The sequence below is a fragment of the Pseudophryne corroboree genome, chromosome 1, assembly GCF_028390025.1.
Source record: "Pseudophryne corroboree isolate aPseCor3 chromosome 1, aPseCor3.hap2, whole genome shotgun sequence".
NCBI classification, from domain to species: Eukaryota; Metazoa; Chordata; class Amphibia; order Anura; family Myobatrachidae; genus Pseudophryne; species Pseudophryne corroboree.
This window is the reverse complement of record NC_086444.1, coordinates 872396724-872413664: the sequence shown is the minus strand read 5'-3', so window position 1 is coordinate 872413664 and position 16941 is coordinate 872396724. Positions and strand designations below refer to the sequence as shown.

The 16941-nt window shown below is 46.3% G+C and overlaps 1 protein-coding gene across 1 annotated transcript in view; it reads left to right on the top strand.

Moving 5' to 3' along the window:
* Positions 1–16941, top strand: part of TBC1D2 (TBC1 domain family member 2) — a 139434-nt gene that overhangs the window by 31722 nt on the left and 90771 nt on the right. Inside the window, exons 2-4 of the mRNA XM_063920049.1 lie at positions 4658–5115; positions 7901–8045; positions 16343–16478. Coding sequence (XP_063776119.1) covers positions 4687–5115; positions 7901–8045; positions 16343–16478 — 710 coding nt within the window. The 5' untranslated portion in view covers positions 4658–4686. The remainder of the gene's footprint in view (positions 1–4657; positions 5116–7900; positions 8046–16342; positions 16479–16941) is intronic.

Genomic DNA, 16941 nt, shown 5'->3' with positions numbered 1-16941 from the left:
TGAAGAGGGTGTTTAAAAGAGAGGGGGAGGGCACATAATTGGCGGTTTACATATTAACAGCGCTGCTGGGGAAAAACATTTTGTGTTGGTCTCCAGGGTCATTGCGCTGGGGTGTGTGCTGGCATACTCTCTCTCTGTCTCTCCAAAGGGCCTTGACAGGGATACTGTCTTCAGAAAAGGGGTTCCCTGTGTGTGTGAAGTGTGTCGGTACGCGTGTGTCGACATGTTTGACAAGGAAGGCTCGCTTACTGTGGAGGGGGAGTGTTTGAATATCAGGTCGCCGTCGGCAACGCCGACACCGGAATGGGTGGATATGCTGAATGTCTTGAATGCAAATGTCAATCTATTGCATAAAAGGTTAGACAAGGCAGAAGCTAGGGATCAGTCAGGTAGCCAGTCCATGCCTGTCCCTGTGGCGCCAGGCCCTTCGGGGTCTCAGAAGCGCACCATATCCCAGATCGATGACACAGATACCGACACAGATACTGACTCTAGTGTCGACTATGAAGATGCAAAATTACAGCCGAAGGTGGCAAAAGGTATTCGGTACATGATTATTGCCATTAAAGAGGTTTTGCATATTACTGAGGAACCCCTGTCCCTGACACGAGGGTACACATGTATAAAGAGAAAAAGCCTGAAGTCACTTTTCCATCCTCATTTGAATTAAGTGAATTGTGCGAAAAGGCTTGGGAATCTCTGGATAGGAGACCACAAGTTCCCAAAAGGATTCTTATGGCGTATCCTTTTCCACAAACTGATAGGATACGCTGGGAATCTTCGCTTAAAGTGGACAAGGCGCTGACATGCTTGTCCAAAAAGGTGGCACTGCCTTCTCAGGATACGGCTTCCCTCAAGGAACCTGCTGATCGTAGGCAGGAAATTACCTGAAGCACATTTACACTCATTCAGGTACTATTGCTAGACCGGCTATGGCGTCGGCCTGGGTTTGTAGTGCGGTTGTGGCATGGGCAGATTCCTTATCTGCGGAGATTGACACCTTAGATAGGGATGCCATTCAAATGACCATAGAGCATATCAGAGATGCTGCCTTGTATATGAGAGATGCTCAGAGAGACATTTGTTTATTAAGCTCCAGAATAAATGCTATGTCTATTTTTGCTAGGCGGCTCTTGTGGACCCGGCAGTGGACGGGAGATGACGATTCAAAGCGGCATATGGAGTCCTTGCCTTACAAGGGGGAGGAGTTGATTGGAGACGGCCTCTCGGACCTTGTCTCTACGGCTACGGCTGGTAAGTCGAATTTCTTACCTTATGTCCCCCCGCAGCATACAAAGAAGGCACCTCATTATCGAATGCAGTCCTTTCGTTCCAATAAAAACAAGAAGGTGCGGGGATCGTCCTTTGTTACCAGAGGGAAAGGCAGGGGAAAGAAGCTGCACACAGCTAGTTCCCAAGAGCAGAAGTCCTCCCCTGCGTCTGCAAAGTCCACCGCATGACGCTGGGGCTTCCTGAGGGGAGGCAGATCTGGTGGGGGCTCGTCTTCGGTTTTTCAGCCACGTCTGGGTTCACTCGCAGGTGGATCCCTGGGCATTAGAGATTGTTTCTCAGGGATACCGGCTGGAATTCGAAGACTTGCCTCCTCGCCGGTTTTTCAAATCGGCTCTGCTGGCTTCTCCGTCAGAGAGGGAGTTAGTGTTGGCAGCAATCCAAAAATTGTATATTCAACAGGTGATTGTCACAGTTCCTCATCTCCAGCAGGGAGAGGGATATTACTCAACCCTGTTTGTGGTCCCGAAACCGGACGGTTCGGTCAGACCCATTTTAAACCTAAAATCTCTGTACTTGTACTTGAAGAGGTTCAAGTTCAAAATGGAATCACTCAGGGCAGTCATCGCCAGCCTGGAGGGGGGGGATTGGATGGTGTCCCTGGACATAAAGGATGCATACCTTCATGTTCCGATATTCCCCCCTCATCAGGCGTTCCTGAGATTTGCAGTGCAGGACTGTCACTACCAATTTCAGACGTTGCCGTTTGGGCTTTCCACGGCCCCGAGGGTTTTCACCAAGGTAATGGCGGAAATGATGGTGCTCCTGCGCAGGCAGGGGGTCACAATTATCCCATACTTGGACGATCTCCTCATAAAGGCGAGATCTCGGGAGAAGTTGCTGGACAGCGTGTCTCTGTCCATGAAGACGTTGCAGATACACGGCTGGATTCTCAATATACCGAAGTCCCAGCTAGTTCCTACAACGCGTCTGACCTTTTTGGGCCTGATTCTAGACACAGACCAGAAAAAGGTTTTTCTTCCGATCGAAAAGGTTCAGGAACTCATGGCCATGGTCAGGTACCTATTGAAACCAAAGAAGGTTTCAGTACATCAGTGCACGCGGGTCATGGGGAAGATGGTGGCTTCATACGAGGCCATCCCTTTCGGCAGATTCCATGCGAGGACTTTTCAATGGGACCTCTTGGACAAGTGGTCCGGGTCCCATTTACAAATGCATCAAAGGATCACCCTGTCTCCCAGGACCAGGGTATCCTGTGGTGGCTGAACAGTGCTCACCTACTAGAGGGTTGCAGGTTCGGCATTCAGGACTGGGTCCTGGTGACCACGGACGCAAGCCTCCGAGGCTGGGGAGCAGTAACACTGGGAAGAAATTTCCAAGGTCTCTGGTCAAACCTGGAGACTTGTCTCCACATCAACGTCCTGGAGTTGAGGGCCATATACAACGCCCTGCGTCAAGCGGAGAACTTGCTTCGGAGAAAACCGGTTCTGATTCAGTCAGACAATGTCACGGCAGTGTCCCATATAAACCGCCAAGGCGGAACAAGGAGGACCCTCAGGCGGTAGCGGTAGACGCTCTGGTAAACCTTGGGTGTTCAGATCGGTCTATGTGTTTCCTCCTCTTCCTCTCATACCCAAGGTGTTGAGAATAATACGAAGAAGCAGGGTCAGAACTATCCTCATTGTTCCAGATTGGCCACGGAGGACTTGGTATCTGGAGCTGCAAGAGTTGCTCGCAGGGGATCCGTGGCCTCTTCCTCTAAGGCAGGACCTGCTGCGGCAGGGGCCCTGTCTGTTCCAAGACTTACCGCGGCTGCGTTTGACGGCATGGCGGTTGAACGCCGGATCCTAGCGGAAAAAGGAATTCCGGAGGAAGTCATTCCTACCCTGATCAAGGCTAGGAAAGACGTGACGTTAAAACATTATCACCGTATATGGCGGAAATATGTTTCTTGGTGTGAGGCCAGAGCTGCTCCTACGGAGGAGTTCCATTTGGGCTGTCTACTTCACTTCCTTCAAACAGGAGTGACTTTGGGCCTAAAATTAGGGTCCATAAAGGTCCAGATTTTGGCCTTATCCATTTTCTTTCAAAGAGAATTAGCCTCTATTCCTGAGGTACAGACTTTTGTGAAGGGTGTGCTGCATATTCAGCCTCCCTTTGTGCCTCCGGTGGCGCCTTGGAATCTTAACGTGGTGTTACGTTTCCTCAAGTCACCTTGGTTTGAACCACTCAAAACTGTGGAGTTGAAATACCTCATGTGGAAAGTGGTCATGTTGTTGGCATTAGCTTCGGCAAGACGTGTTTCCGAATTGGCGGCTTTATCACATAAAAGCCCATACTTGGTTTTTCACGTGGATAGGGCAGAGTTGAGGACTCGTCCTCATTTTCTGCCAAAAGTGGTCTCATCTTTTCATGTGAACCAACCTATTGTCGTCCCTGTGGCTACATGGGACTTGGAGGATTCCGAGTCCCTGGATGTAGTCAGGGCTTTGAAGATTTATGTGACCAGAACGGCTCGGATCAGGAAGACTGAAGCTTTGTTTGTTCTGTATGCGGCCAACAAGGTTGGCGCTCCTGCTTCAAAGCAGACTATTGCTCGCTGGATCTGTAACACGATTCAGCAGGCGCATTCTACGGCAGGATTGCCGTTACCGAAATCGGTTAAGGCCCACTCCACTAGGAAAGTGGGCTCTTCTTGGGCGGCTGCCGAGGGGTCTCGGCATTACAGTTGTGCCGAGCAGCTACTTGGTCGGGGTCAAACACCTTTGCAAAGTGCTATAAGTTTGATACCCTGGCTGAGGAGGACCTCCTGTTTGCTCAATCGTTGCTGCAGAGTCATCCGCACTCTCCCGCCCATTTGGGAGCTTTGGTATAATCCCCATGGTCCTTACGGAGTCCCAGCATCCTCAAGGACGTTAGAGAAAATAAGATTTTACTTACCGGTAAATCTATTTCTCGTAGTCCGTAGAGGATTCTGGGCGCCCGTCCCAAGTGCGGACTTCTTCTGCAAGACTTGTATATAGTTAGTGCTTACATAAGGGTTATGTTATAGTTATCGTTTGAACCGTGGCTATGTTGTTGTTCATACTGTTAACTGGGTAGTTTATCACAAGTTGTACGGTGTGATTGGTGTGGCTGGTATGGATCTTGCCCTTAGATTTACAAAAATCCTTCCTCGTACTGTCCATCTCCTCTGGGCACAGTTTCCCTAACTGAGGTCTGGAGGAGGGGCATAGAGGGAGGAGCCAGTGCACACCCAGAATCCAAAGCTTTCTTAAAGTGCCCTATCTCCTGCGGAGCCCGTCTATTCCCCATGGTCCTTACGGAGTCCCAGCATCCTCTACGGACTACGAGAAATAGATTTACTGGTAAGTAAAATCTTATTTTTTTATTTTTTTTCTACTAGATAATAACTATAAGAATTTATTTGAAAACATGGATGAAATGGAAGGATATTACAATGAGGCTAATATAACTGGAGAACCACTACCAAAAATAAAAGAACTGGAAAGACCTTTGAATGATGAACAAATTGTAATGTCTCATATGCGATGTGAAAAACCCATTGTAGGTAGGACTGCTGAGGATTCTAACCCTACTCCAAAAAAGGAAGATGAGAAAGTAGAGTCCAAAAAACTCTGTGGATATCTTTATAAATTAGGATTGACAGGACCACTCAAAACTTGGAAGCATCGTTTCTTTTCTTATGATGAGAAGAAGTGTTGCTTGCTCTACTACAGAATGGCTACAGATGTCTGCCCACTGGGGAGTATAGATCTGCGCACATCGACCTTTCACTTAAGTGTGGAAGCAGAGGAGGGAATATTTCAAATCAAAACACCAACAAAAGCATTTCTCCTAAAGGTATTTATCATTTTATCATAGAGGAGTTGTTCATAAATGGCATAATTATTGAATCTCACATTCTTGTGTTGACAATTTCCTTTTATTGTATACTATTTTGACTTTCAAGTGTTAACTTACCCCCATAACTGGAGAGTTTGGAGGATCATTGTGATAACTGTGCTGTAGAATTATATATATGTTTAGTTGATATACTCTACCTCAGTGTTTTTGTGCATTTGTGAACAGATGCAGATTAGCGTACAGATGCATATATGACTGAGAAAGCCGTATCCTTCCACTGCTGTCGGATTTACAGTTAAGGAGGGTACACGTAGAGATGTGTGCTTAAATTCTAAGCAATCGGACTAGAAATTAAGCACACATCGATCCAGTGGTAAGCCCATAGCCATAGAAATGCGTGGCCCCGTGCGTCGCTATCACTGACTCTAGATTGGCCATACATTTTTGGACACTGACCTAATTTTCCTAATTTTGACACCACAATGATTTTTAAATGTAACAATGGAGATGCAATTGAAGTGCAGACTTTCAGCTTTAATTCAACGGGTTGAGCAAAAATATTGTATAAAGAGTTGCAACCATTTTTATTCAGTTCCCTATTTTCAGGGGCTCAAATGTGATTGGACAAATTAACATAAACATAAATAAAATGTTCATTTTTAATACATTGTTGAGAATTCTTTGTAGGCAATGACTGCCTGGAGTCTGGACCATGGACATCACCAAATGCTGGGTTTCCTTCTTTGTTATGTTTTGCCAGGCCTTGGGGTGCCTATGGTCAGGGGTGAAAATAGGATTTCCATATGAGGCAAGCAGTTTAAGGGAAGTCTTGGAGACAACGGTGAGAGGTGGTTACCAGTGTGTGGGGGGGAATCCTAGGTCAGAGACAAATCAAAGAGGATGAGGAGGAGAGTATCATGATATCGGAGGTGGATGAAGTGTACGAGATGGTAATGTTTTTGAAGGTGTGTAAGTAGCTTGTGGCAGGGAGGCAGATGGAAACATGAAATAGAAAGAAAAGGAGAGAGATCAGGCAAGGAGATTAGGAGAGGAAGAATTGTGTGTCAGCTACATGAAGGTGGTGGTGAGGGAGTTATAGTAAATGCATAAAGAGTGCAGAATAGGGAAAAAAGTGTATAATTAGAGAACAGCAGATATCGAAGATCAAAGAATTGATGAACCGCAACAGATAGAGAACTTGGAGGGGAGAATGTTTCAGTAATAGAAATATTGCTATTATAATTCTCTGCATCAAGTTGGGGAAAGCGGAGCCCAGGCTTGTTTACAGGGCCCGGGCCAGCTGTGCGGGGGGGAAAATGCTCCTGTCCTCGGCATAGTAGTTTTCAATAAAATGTATTTTGGATGGGTGTGGCCATGCCCCCATCATTTGGCCACCCTTTCCCCATCACCTGGGCCTGTCATTGCTCTCTAAGGCCCTGTCTACACATATACATACAGTATAAAGGAGGTGTATTATCCCTTTAAGCTCCTTTAAGGATATGTACACATCATTGGCACGTTTTCTTACTTTAAAAGGTTGCAAATGTATACAGAGGTCTCCACAATCATGTGTTAAGGGATGTGGAATACAGTATACTTAAATTCTATATTTTAGGATAGATAATGACAATAATAACATGTTATTTTCATATTTATCCTGAGATTGTAATTATTTCATCTCCTGGCTGAGTTTAGTCGTCCTAAATGTAAAATAAACAAGCTGATCCTGTGTGAAAGGAGGCTTTTTTTATTATTACTAGTTAATTATAGTTCATACATATTCTGTAGCAATTTATAGAGACTATTTGGCCATTCACGTCCCTGCCCCAGTGAAGCTTACAATCTATATTCCCTACCACATATACACACATACCCCCCAACATCCACGGAACTGAAATCGGGACCCCCCCTGCGTGGCGGAGCCGAGTGTAGCCGAAAGGGGATGTGGTCTGTGGGAAAGGGGGTGTAGCTTTGCGGAATGCCTCGATCGCGGACCATGCCTCCAATTTTAGTAACAGTGGGATTATGGCCAGCGCTTTGTGAGCTGCTGGCCATGCCCCCAGTCCCTCCGCCTCCCGGGAATAGACGCTGTGCGCACAGCGTCTATTCAGCGCTGCTCTGCCCTGCACTAAGCAGCGCAGCGAATTACAGGAGCCTTCCAACTGCCCCCCACTTGCCGTGGGACACAGCGGCCTGCGGAAGGGACAGCGGGACAGTCCCAAAAAAACGTGCCTGTCCCGCTAAAATCAGGACAGTTGGTAGGTATGCACACATACACTAGAGTTACTTTTTGACAGGATCCAATTAATCTACCAGTATATTTTTCTATGGGAGGAAACCCGAGTAACTGAAACACATGCAGGCACAGGAGACTATACAAACTCCACACTGGACCATGATAGAAATCGAACTCAAGACCTCAATGCTGTGAGACCGTAATGCTAACCAATATATCAAACACTGCCAAATGGCTTGTGGCATTCATAGATATAAGCATGCCCTTTCCTATACCATGACAAATACTTTGAATTATTTGATAGTGCAGGCCATTGTATTATATTATTTTGTCATAAAATGTTTATAATGACTAATCTTTTCGACAGAAAATATTGCTAACACCAGTTCAACCAATGTGACCTCTGCCATCTCTATATCTAGTAAGTTCCAGAAGCAGTAACATTTTTACTGATGGTATACTGTTTAGTTTTCCTTTAACTGATCATCAGATGCTTTTCAGCTTGGGGTTCGGGTACTGTTTAATTCTACTTGTGATTTTTCTCAGGCAATTAACAATCATGCCAAGATGTACTGGTTACAGCAACTGCAGCTAAAAAGATGGGAGTTTTGTAAAAATGAACCAAAAATCGATACTGGGAATTTACTTAATCTAGAATTCCGTGACAGCGAAAGTGACAATCATGGTACAGGTATGTATGAGACAATTCTTTTATGTGAAATATTAAGGACAGTATAATGAGTAATACAACTTATTACATATTGTGAGGACACTGTAGAGCACTATCTAAATGCAAATATAGAGACTTGATGTAAATTATTATTAATATTATTCTTTATTTCTAGGTAGCCACAAGGGGCCCACTGCCCTGCACACATTTCATACAAAAGTAAAAAAAGAACATCAGGATGTAAAGTGCACACAAAAATACATTATATAAGAACACAATAAAAATGCATACATGGTATTTACAAATAAATATATATACTTAGTAGTACCTTGAATACCAGGGCTCCTGCATCCATGTTGGTGGGCGCAGTTCAGAGTCACTGATTTAAAAAAGAATACCAGTTGGGAGGAGATAATGTAGTAGGTAAGTTAGGAAGAGTACACACGGGACTAGGGTCCTACTTGTAAGAGTTTACAGTCTATACAGGATCATTTTTATCAATCTTAATATTGTATATATAAAAGCTCTGTTACTAAAATAAAAATTGCTATTTTAAACTTTTTTCGTTCAAGAAATTTGTTAAATTTTTCACATTTATTCCTATATGTTTAGGTAATGACTTAAAAGTGGACCTAGCTAATAGTAACTAACATTCAAGATAGACAATAAAGTAAGATACTGTCAACTCTGCCCCTAAGTGGGGTGGAGGTTCTTTTCTGAAACTGGTGCTGAATTGTCACTGTGCTGTTGCTTGTGTGCACTTCAACATCATTTGTGAATCAATTGTCTCATTGGGTGTGATATGTGATTCCGACAGTTGGATGCTGGTGGTCACTTGACTGACTGTGACATCCTGACTTTTAGAATGCCGACAGGGCATGGGGTAACTAATTTACCCCTCCCCTGCCCCCCCACCCCCACCCCACCCTAACCTGTCTGGGGTGGCGGCTAGGGCTAAGGACACGGGGTGGCACTACAGCCAATACCAGGGGGTTGTGGCTAGGGATAAGGACACAGGGGGTGTCGGCTATGGCTAATCCCAGGGGGTGGGGGGGGAGGGGGGTGGCTTGGACTAAGGACACAGGGGGTGGCAGATATGGCTAACCTTCCCCTGGTTCCTGATCTTAACCCTTTCCGTCTGGTCCCTAACCCTCACCCCAATACTTACCCTCGGGATGCCGTCAGTCAGGGTTCTGGCGCTGGGATTACGAGTAGTGACTTGATTCCGGCATCTCATTGTACCTTAAACTTTATCTGTATGTTTTTTTTATAATTTGATTTTCTCCTTCATGCAGTCTGGGGCACTGGAAAACTAGGGTATAGCTGGTAGGCAACCAGTGGCTCTCCAGCTGCTGTGGAACTACATATCCCAGCCTGCCCTGTCAGAGGTTTAATGTAAGGGTATGCTAAAACTGTGGCAGGGCATGCTAGGATGTGTAGTACCACAGCAGCTGAAGTGCAACAGGTTGCCTACCCCTAGTTTAGTGGTATGAGGAGCCTGGAACTTTGAAACTGAAACAGTTTGAACTTGGCTCCACCCCTCTACAACCCAGCTGTCTGGAAGCTTTGTGTTTTTTCAAAGTGTCTGATGGAGCCAGGTGCTGTTTGCCAGGTTGCTCTAATCCATACTTGCCGATATTGCTGCCTCTTCCTCCAGGGGGGTGCAGTCTGATCTGCAAACAGGGAGAGTGTCCGGTGGTAAGGCGGCGTGTCCGGTTGACATGTGTGGCTCCGCGCGATTGGTGCCTGATGACGTAATTCAGCGCGTATAGTGTTATCGGGTCCCCATTGGACCGCCCACGGGTGCTCCGTTGTGGGCGACCAAGGAGGGGGAATGCGGGGGCTGGTGGCAGAGGCAGGACACTTGCCAACCTTTTCGGGGGAAGGGGGGGGGGGGGGCCTGGAGCAAGTACGTTCTAATCCTGATGTTTCATTTTATTTTTAGGTACATTTCAAATTTTATCATACTTTTGGAGCAAACTAGACAATTGACACTAAGGTTTTCCAGCTACTCAGGGGTCTATCTACTAAACCTTGGAGAGAAAAGTGGACATAGATAAAGTACCAACCAGCCAGCTCCTAAATGTCCCCATTCAAACACAGCCTGTTACATGACTGTTAGGAGCTGGTTGGTTGGTACTTTATCTCCGCCCACTTTATCTCCAATGCTTAGTATATAGACCCCCACAATCTGCTACCTGCCGTGAGTTCTGTCTCCAGGGGGATCCGCCACAGGTTTATGTCGACACCCCCCAGGCTTCATTCGTCTTTTGGGCATGGAGCCAAGACTGTACACCAGAGACATAGTAGTGGTAAGTTTGCTTCCCGTTTCTGAAGGGCAAGCTTTACAGAAGTCGCAGTTGTCCTCATCTATCACAAGGAGGGCTGGGCAAATGGCAGCTTCCGTAATGGTAGCCCCTACTGTGGCATCTGGGAGCAGTGGTGGCTTCAGAGGTGGGACAGCAGTACAGTCCAAAATTCAAATAGGGATACACACCAACTGCCAGTGAGTCCTGGCTGGCGATTTTTGGCAGCGTTTGGGGTGACAGTTGGTGTGGCCCCCTATTTGAATTTTGGACTGTGCTGCAGCCCCACCTGTGGAGCCGCCACTGGTAGGGAGCCACCTAGGGACTCCCAATTCTCCATATTGCATGCCCATAGAAGAAGGATTTATCGCTGCCACAGTGCATTCTCCGGTGATTGCGCTTCTTCTTGAGGGAAAGCTTTCCACAATCACTTCAGAGAAAGAGCCCGTAGTGTCTGTTTCTTCAGTCACTGGAGGATTGGTTTAAAACGCTGGCACAGACTTTTCCCCTCTCATAGTGCCCCTACAGCATTATTATCAGGGGGGAGAGGACTAATAGATCTGTATTTATGCTCTGTGGGGTTAATTTGCAGGGGAGCTGCCCTATCTCTATATAAATGACAAGCTGGTGTATGGAGGAGGCTTATTATCCCTACAGGGTACCTCCTCCTCAGGCCCCTCTCTCTGAGAAATGCCTGCCACAGACACTGACTGACATTTTCTGCAGTTGCAGGGGAACAGTACCTACTGCAGGCAGGCAGAGAGCAGAATGGTATATCGGTAACACATACCTCCTAATCATCCCAAGTTTGGAGGGACTGTCCCAGTTTCCAAGTTCTGTCCCACCCTTCCCACCCACGGGCCATAGTGTTCCGTGGAGGGGTGAGGTTGGGAGGCCCCTCTCACCAACTGCTGTGCTTAGCAGAGCAATCGGTGATTAGCTGCCAGGCGCACAGCGTTTATTTACTGAAGAGAGAGATAAGGGGCATGCCCAACAACTCCTGGAGTAGTGGGCATGCCCCCAGCGTAACAAAATCAGAGGGCCTGTCTTGCAGTCACACAATTTTCTGTGAGGCCTTGCCTCCTTGAGGTTTGACCAAGAGCCCCTCTCTGCTCTTAACAAAAGTTGGGAGGTATGTGTAATCTCCTGCTGCATATACATGTAATTCTAGGGCAGGAGTTTTCACAAGGATTATTGTATATTTTCTGTAATTCTTCCTCAGGAGACTCCTGTTGGCCCTGCAAATGCATATGTTCTTGCAAGTGTACACTAAGCAGGTCATTCTGCCGAAGCTGAGCTGCGCTGGCCAGGAGGTACTCCGTAAATGCGAAAGCATCGCCGCTGTTCGATGCTTTTGCACTTCTGCGGGGGGGGGGGGTCACTGATATGCGTGGCGGACTAGCCCTGTGCTGGGCATCCCCCCGCATGTCTGAGTGCCTGATCGTAGCTGTGCTAAATTTAGCACAGCTACGATCAACTCGGAATGACCCCCTAACTGCAGCTCCCTTGTGTTCCTTTGGACATCTCCTAGGGCCTTTGGAGTTGGAGCTATTTGTTCCATTCAGTATCTCTGATGTATCGGTAGTCTATAGTCCTGGCTGTAGGTTTCACTGAGTGGTTTTTCAAAATTTGGAGTTTTGTGCTGAGGTTCTCTTTTTCTTGGTATTGGTGGTCATTCCAAGTTGATCGCTAGCTGCATTCGTTCGCTGTGCAGTGATGAGGCAAAAAATCGGCACTTCTGCGCATGCATATAAGGCGCAAGGCACACGCGCGATGTACTATTACAACGGCCGATGTAGTTTCACACAGGGTCTAGCGAAGCTTTTCAGTCGCACTGCTGACCGCAGAGTGATTGACATGATGTGGGCATTTCTGGGTGTCAATTGACTGTTTTCAGGGAGTGTTCGAAAAAACCCAGGCATGCCAGGAAAAACGCAGGCATGGCTGGGTGAACGCAGGGCGTGTTTGTGACGTCAAAACAGAAACTTAACAGTCTGAAGTGATCGCAAGCGCTGAGTCAGTATTGAGCTACTCTAAAACTGCACACAAAAAATTTGCCACCGCTCTTCGATCCTTTCGTTCGCACATCTTCTAAGCTAAAATACACTCCCAGTGGGAGGCGGCATAGCGTTTGCACGGCTGCTAAAAACAGCTAGCGAGCGAACAACTCGGAATGACCACCTTTGTGAGGATAGAGCAGTACTAAAGATGAAGCCATCCTTTTGCCGTTCATGGTTTCCAAACTTCACATTTATCAGAAGATTGTGGTTCTAGCTTAGGCCATATTAATTCCTTATTTGCAGAGCTCTGTCTTCCTTCCTGAGCATGATATATGTACCTAGGATTTATGTCAGAGTTACCGACTTTCTGACTGCCCCATGCAAGAGAGAGGAGGCAGCCAGGTCGGTATTACAGGGAGCTTGACCTCATCACGGGTGGGCAGTACGGGGGCATGGACATATGATTGCATCATTGTGGCTCCATCCCCTGCTATTCTAAGCTCTGATCACCAGCATTAAATAGCGGGGAGCGGAACTAAGATGATGCAATTCCACGCATTCACATCCCTGACGAAGCGACGTCCACTATGAAGGACTGCTGCAGGGGGATTGCAGAGGAGAGACTTGCCTACTTTTCCAGGGGCTGGGAGCGCCACTCGATTCTTGGGAGCCTCCTGGCCGATCCAGGAGTGTAGGTAAAGTTGATTTTGGTTCCCCGTGTATGATTTTCCTAAGTGGGGTTGGTCACCTTCTAAGCAGAACATTGAGCGATTTTTCTTAGCTGTCACTTGATATGCTTATAGTGGTGGAAGTGAGCCCAGTCTAAGGTGGAGGATGGCTTATTCTGCTCAGTCTGTGGAGGCTTCCTGGTCTTTGAGTCATGGTACCTTCTCTGGCTGGCTGTGCAACGTAATCACCAGGTCCTTTTCTGCATACTTTTATAAAGACTTTAAAAGTTTTAAACTTTTGCATCCAAGGATGGAAGGTTTGGGTGTATGATGCTACACACGGCCTTAGAGCATTCCCACCCTTGAGGACAGCTTTGGAACAACCCAATGCCTCCCATTTGATGAAATCCTTTTCTCTGATTCTATGGGCAACACCACTGAACTTCCTCCCACCAATCTTTATGTTTTCCGTCATGTTCTTGTTTGGGCAATGTTGCTTTCTCTCTACTTTATAAGAAAATAACTGAAGCTTTCAGGCAGCTGGGGTATAGAGGGGGAGGAGCCAAGTGCAAATGTTTTCAGTGTTAAAGTACCAGGCTCCTCACACTACTAGTTGGGCCTAATTCAGCTTGGGACATTGAAGTGTTGAAATCGCTATTCAGTGATTTCTGCACTTCTGCGTATGCGCGCACGCCACTGCGCACTTGCATGAGGACTTAAACTGCAATCGCAGTTTAAGAGCTGGCGGGGTCTGCAACGTGGTGTTTTGCAGTTGGCGACGCGGCATTGGGGGATGGGGGGGCGTGGTACAGACAACGGAGGCATGTCCGGTCAGTTTGCAACACGCAGCTGCTGCGACCCAAAACATGGCAGCCTATCGACTGGAGGCAGAGGGCTACCCTTAATATGTGAGCGCTTTGCTGTTTAGCAAAACGCTCGCATTTCAGCGGGGTGAGGACCCAGCATGTGGGGTGGCTTTGACCTGTGCTGGGCGACACCCCGCATGCTAGAGAAAAAGGAGTTGTAGTTTTACGAGTTGCTAAATTTTGCCCCTTATACTCATATGTTCCAGTGTCCTCCGTGGGACTGCAGAAAAGGATTTATGGTAAGTACACAAACAGTATACATACCGTATTTTTCGGACCATTAGACGCACCGGACCATAAGACGCACCTAGTTTTTAGAGTAGGAAAACTGGAAAAAAATATATTCTGACTTCTAAGAGATATTTCTGTGATTTCTCAGACTCAATACAGTGCAGCCTTCTGTCAGAGCCAGAACACACAGACACACACACATCAGAGACAGCATACACACACACACACACTGACAGTACCAGTGGTTCCCTGCGTCTCCTGAGAAGGGAGGAGGTAGGGAGGAGGTGGGGGCGAGTGGGGGAGTCACCTGACACCGGCTCTGCTGCTGAGATGTGGCCGCTCTGCTTATGACGGCACAGAAGCAGCAGCAGCATCAAGGACCTGACGCTACCCGCCGGCCGCCGCTACCCGACAGGAGGGAGGAGGTATGAGGGAGCGGGGGAGTTACATGACGCTCTGCTGATGACGGCACAGCAGTAGCATCCAGGACCCGCCGCTACCCGCCAGCCTCTGCTACCCGCCGGCCGCCGCCACTACCCGCTACCTGCAAACGGCTTATTCGCTCCATAAGACGCACATACTTTTTCCCCCACATTTTTGGGGAGAAAAAGTGCGTCTTATGGTCCGAAAAATACGGTAGTTACTGTACTTGCAGAAATTTAACTGTAATGTAATGTAAAGCACATGTAACCATTTCAATATAAGAAAATCTTAAAACACAAAATACCTGTATACTTTCTTCTAAAGTTATAGTTGTATCAATGTAAAAAGTTCAGTATTAGCAGTACTATCAACCTGACGTCTTTATTGTTTCTCTTTATTAACTAATATCAATAACAAATCCAATTTCTACAATATATGAAGTCACATTGCTGGTGCACAAGGCTAACATTGGCTAACAGACCACCCAGCATCCAATTCCCTTTCCATATAGCATGTACACATAAAATGGTACAGCTGGCTTCAAACCATTGGGAGTTTACCCCTTTTGCTGTCAAATGATGCATGTATTCCTACAGATAGAGGTCCGACACCGTTGTATTCTCAAGGTAGGCACAATAAGAGAAGTATAGGAAATGTGAGGAGTCAGTAGCAATGATGGGTGAATACCAAGAAGCAGGAAAGCAGTTAAAACTGTAGCAGTAAGATGTTGATCAGAAATACAGGAATACACACACAGTTTAGTATAGTTAGCCTTTAACTGATCTTGAAAGGTTGAAGCGTAGAATATTATATATATTTTTTTGTTGTGAAAGTCTTAGGGGGGTATTCAATTGAAGTCAGAAACTGCCGTTTTGTCAGAAAGACGGCAGTGTCCGACTATTTTAGGTCGGAAGGGGTTCCGACCTATTCAATGGGGCTTAAGTTTTTCCGACAAGTTGGGAATTCCCATTGATCCACGTGCTTTTGTCGGAAACTCGCCCAAATCCGAAAGGTTTTGGCCCCGTTTCCGACAATGTCAATCCAACTTTAAAAAAAGTCGGATTGAGGAGATGAGACGGGACGCGGGGACATGTTTTGGGGGATGGGGGAGTATTAGGAGGAAGAGACGGCGGGCGGGTGAGGAGTACGAGAGAGAAGTTGGAGCGGGACAGGTGAGGATGAGGAATAGCTGAGAGGAGGAGACAGATTGTGACCTACTGTACATTCAGTGCCAGAGCCGGTACCTCGCTTGCTGGAGCCGGGTGGAAGCCAAGTGCCGTGATGTCTCGCGTTGCCCCATCCTACTTCTACGCTGCTGCAGCTGCAGTGTTTCTTGCTCTCCCCACCGCAGTTACCTGCTAGCGGAACGGAGCAGCGTCTTTACCAGTCTTTTGCAGGCGTCTGTTCATGTCTGTGTCCTTTCCAACAATGTCAATCCGACTTTAAAAAAGGAGGATTGGCATTGTCTGGAACGGACAAATCCTGTCGGATTTGGCAGTACATTGAATATTGCTTTGTCGGATCCTTTCCGACAATGCTTGTCGGAAAGGATCTGACAAGCATTGAATATACCCCTTAGTATGACCTGTCAACAGAAATTTTAATAAAACCAGTGAGGTAGATTAGTTAGATTATGGTTATCAAACATTGATTAAAGAATCGGGTAATGTTTGACATTCTGACATTCATCCTAATGCTTTTGCTTAAACTATACTAAAATCTCTGATTATTTCACATGTCTATAAGCTTGGCTATATTACCGTTTAGTGTCACTGCATATAAGTGTGCTCCAATAATAGTAATATTATTATTATCATATTTCAGCAGGAGATGGAAGCTTTTTGCCTATAGTTAAAACACCAACAGAAGTGGTGGGTTTATCAGTTGCCTCAATGCCAGCTCCCCAGGAATCAACATCCCTTCAAAATTTCTCCCTCAAACATCCGTGGAAAGAAATACAGTAAGTGACATCTCACTTTTGTGGAGTTTTTTTTTTTTTTAAATTCCTGAAAAATGTTTTAACAATATAAAATAAGTCAGGAAGCAATATCATTATATCTCATATATTAATATACTCAACAAATACACAGTTCATAAGGGTTGGGTATGAAATGCCGACTGTCGGGATCCCTATCCCTAACCCCAGTACTTACCGGCAGAATCTGTCAGTAGTCTGTTGTCGGCCTTCTCACAGTCGGGAACACGACTGCCGTGATCCTGACCGCATCCTGTTTATAAGTTCCAGTAGAAGATAAACTTATATGAAAGATACAAAGAATAAAGGTCTCTTACTTTATTTTAGAAGGTTGGACCTTAGAATAACATATTGAATAACAAAAATTAAAGTAAATATGTATTCTCTGCCGCACTCAGGCTAGTCCAATGTGGACTATCCTTAATTATCGTCTCAAACGAATAAAATA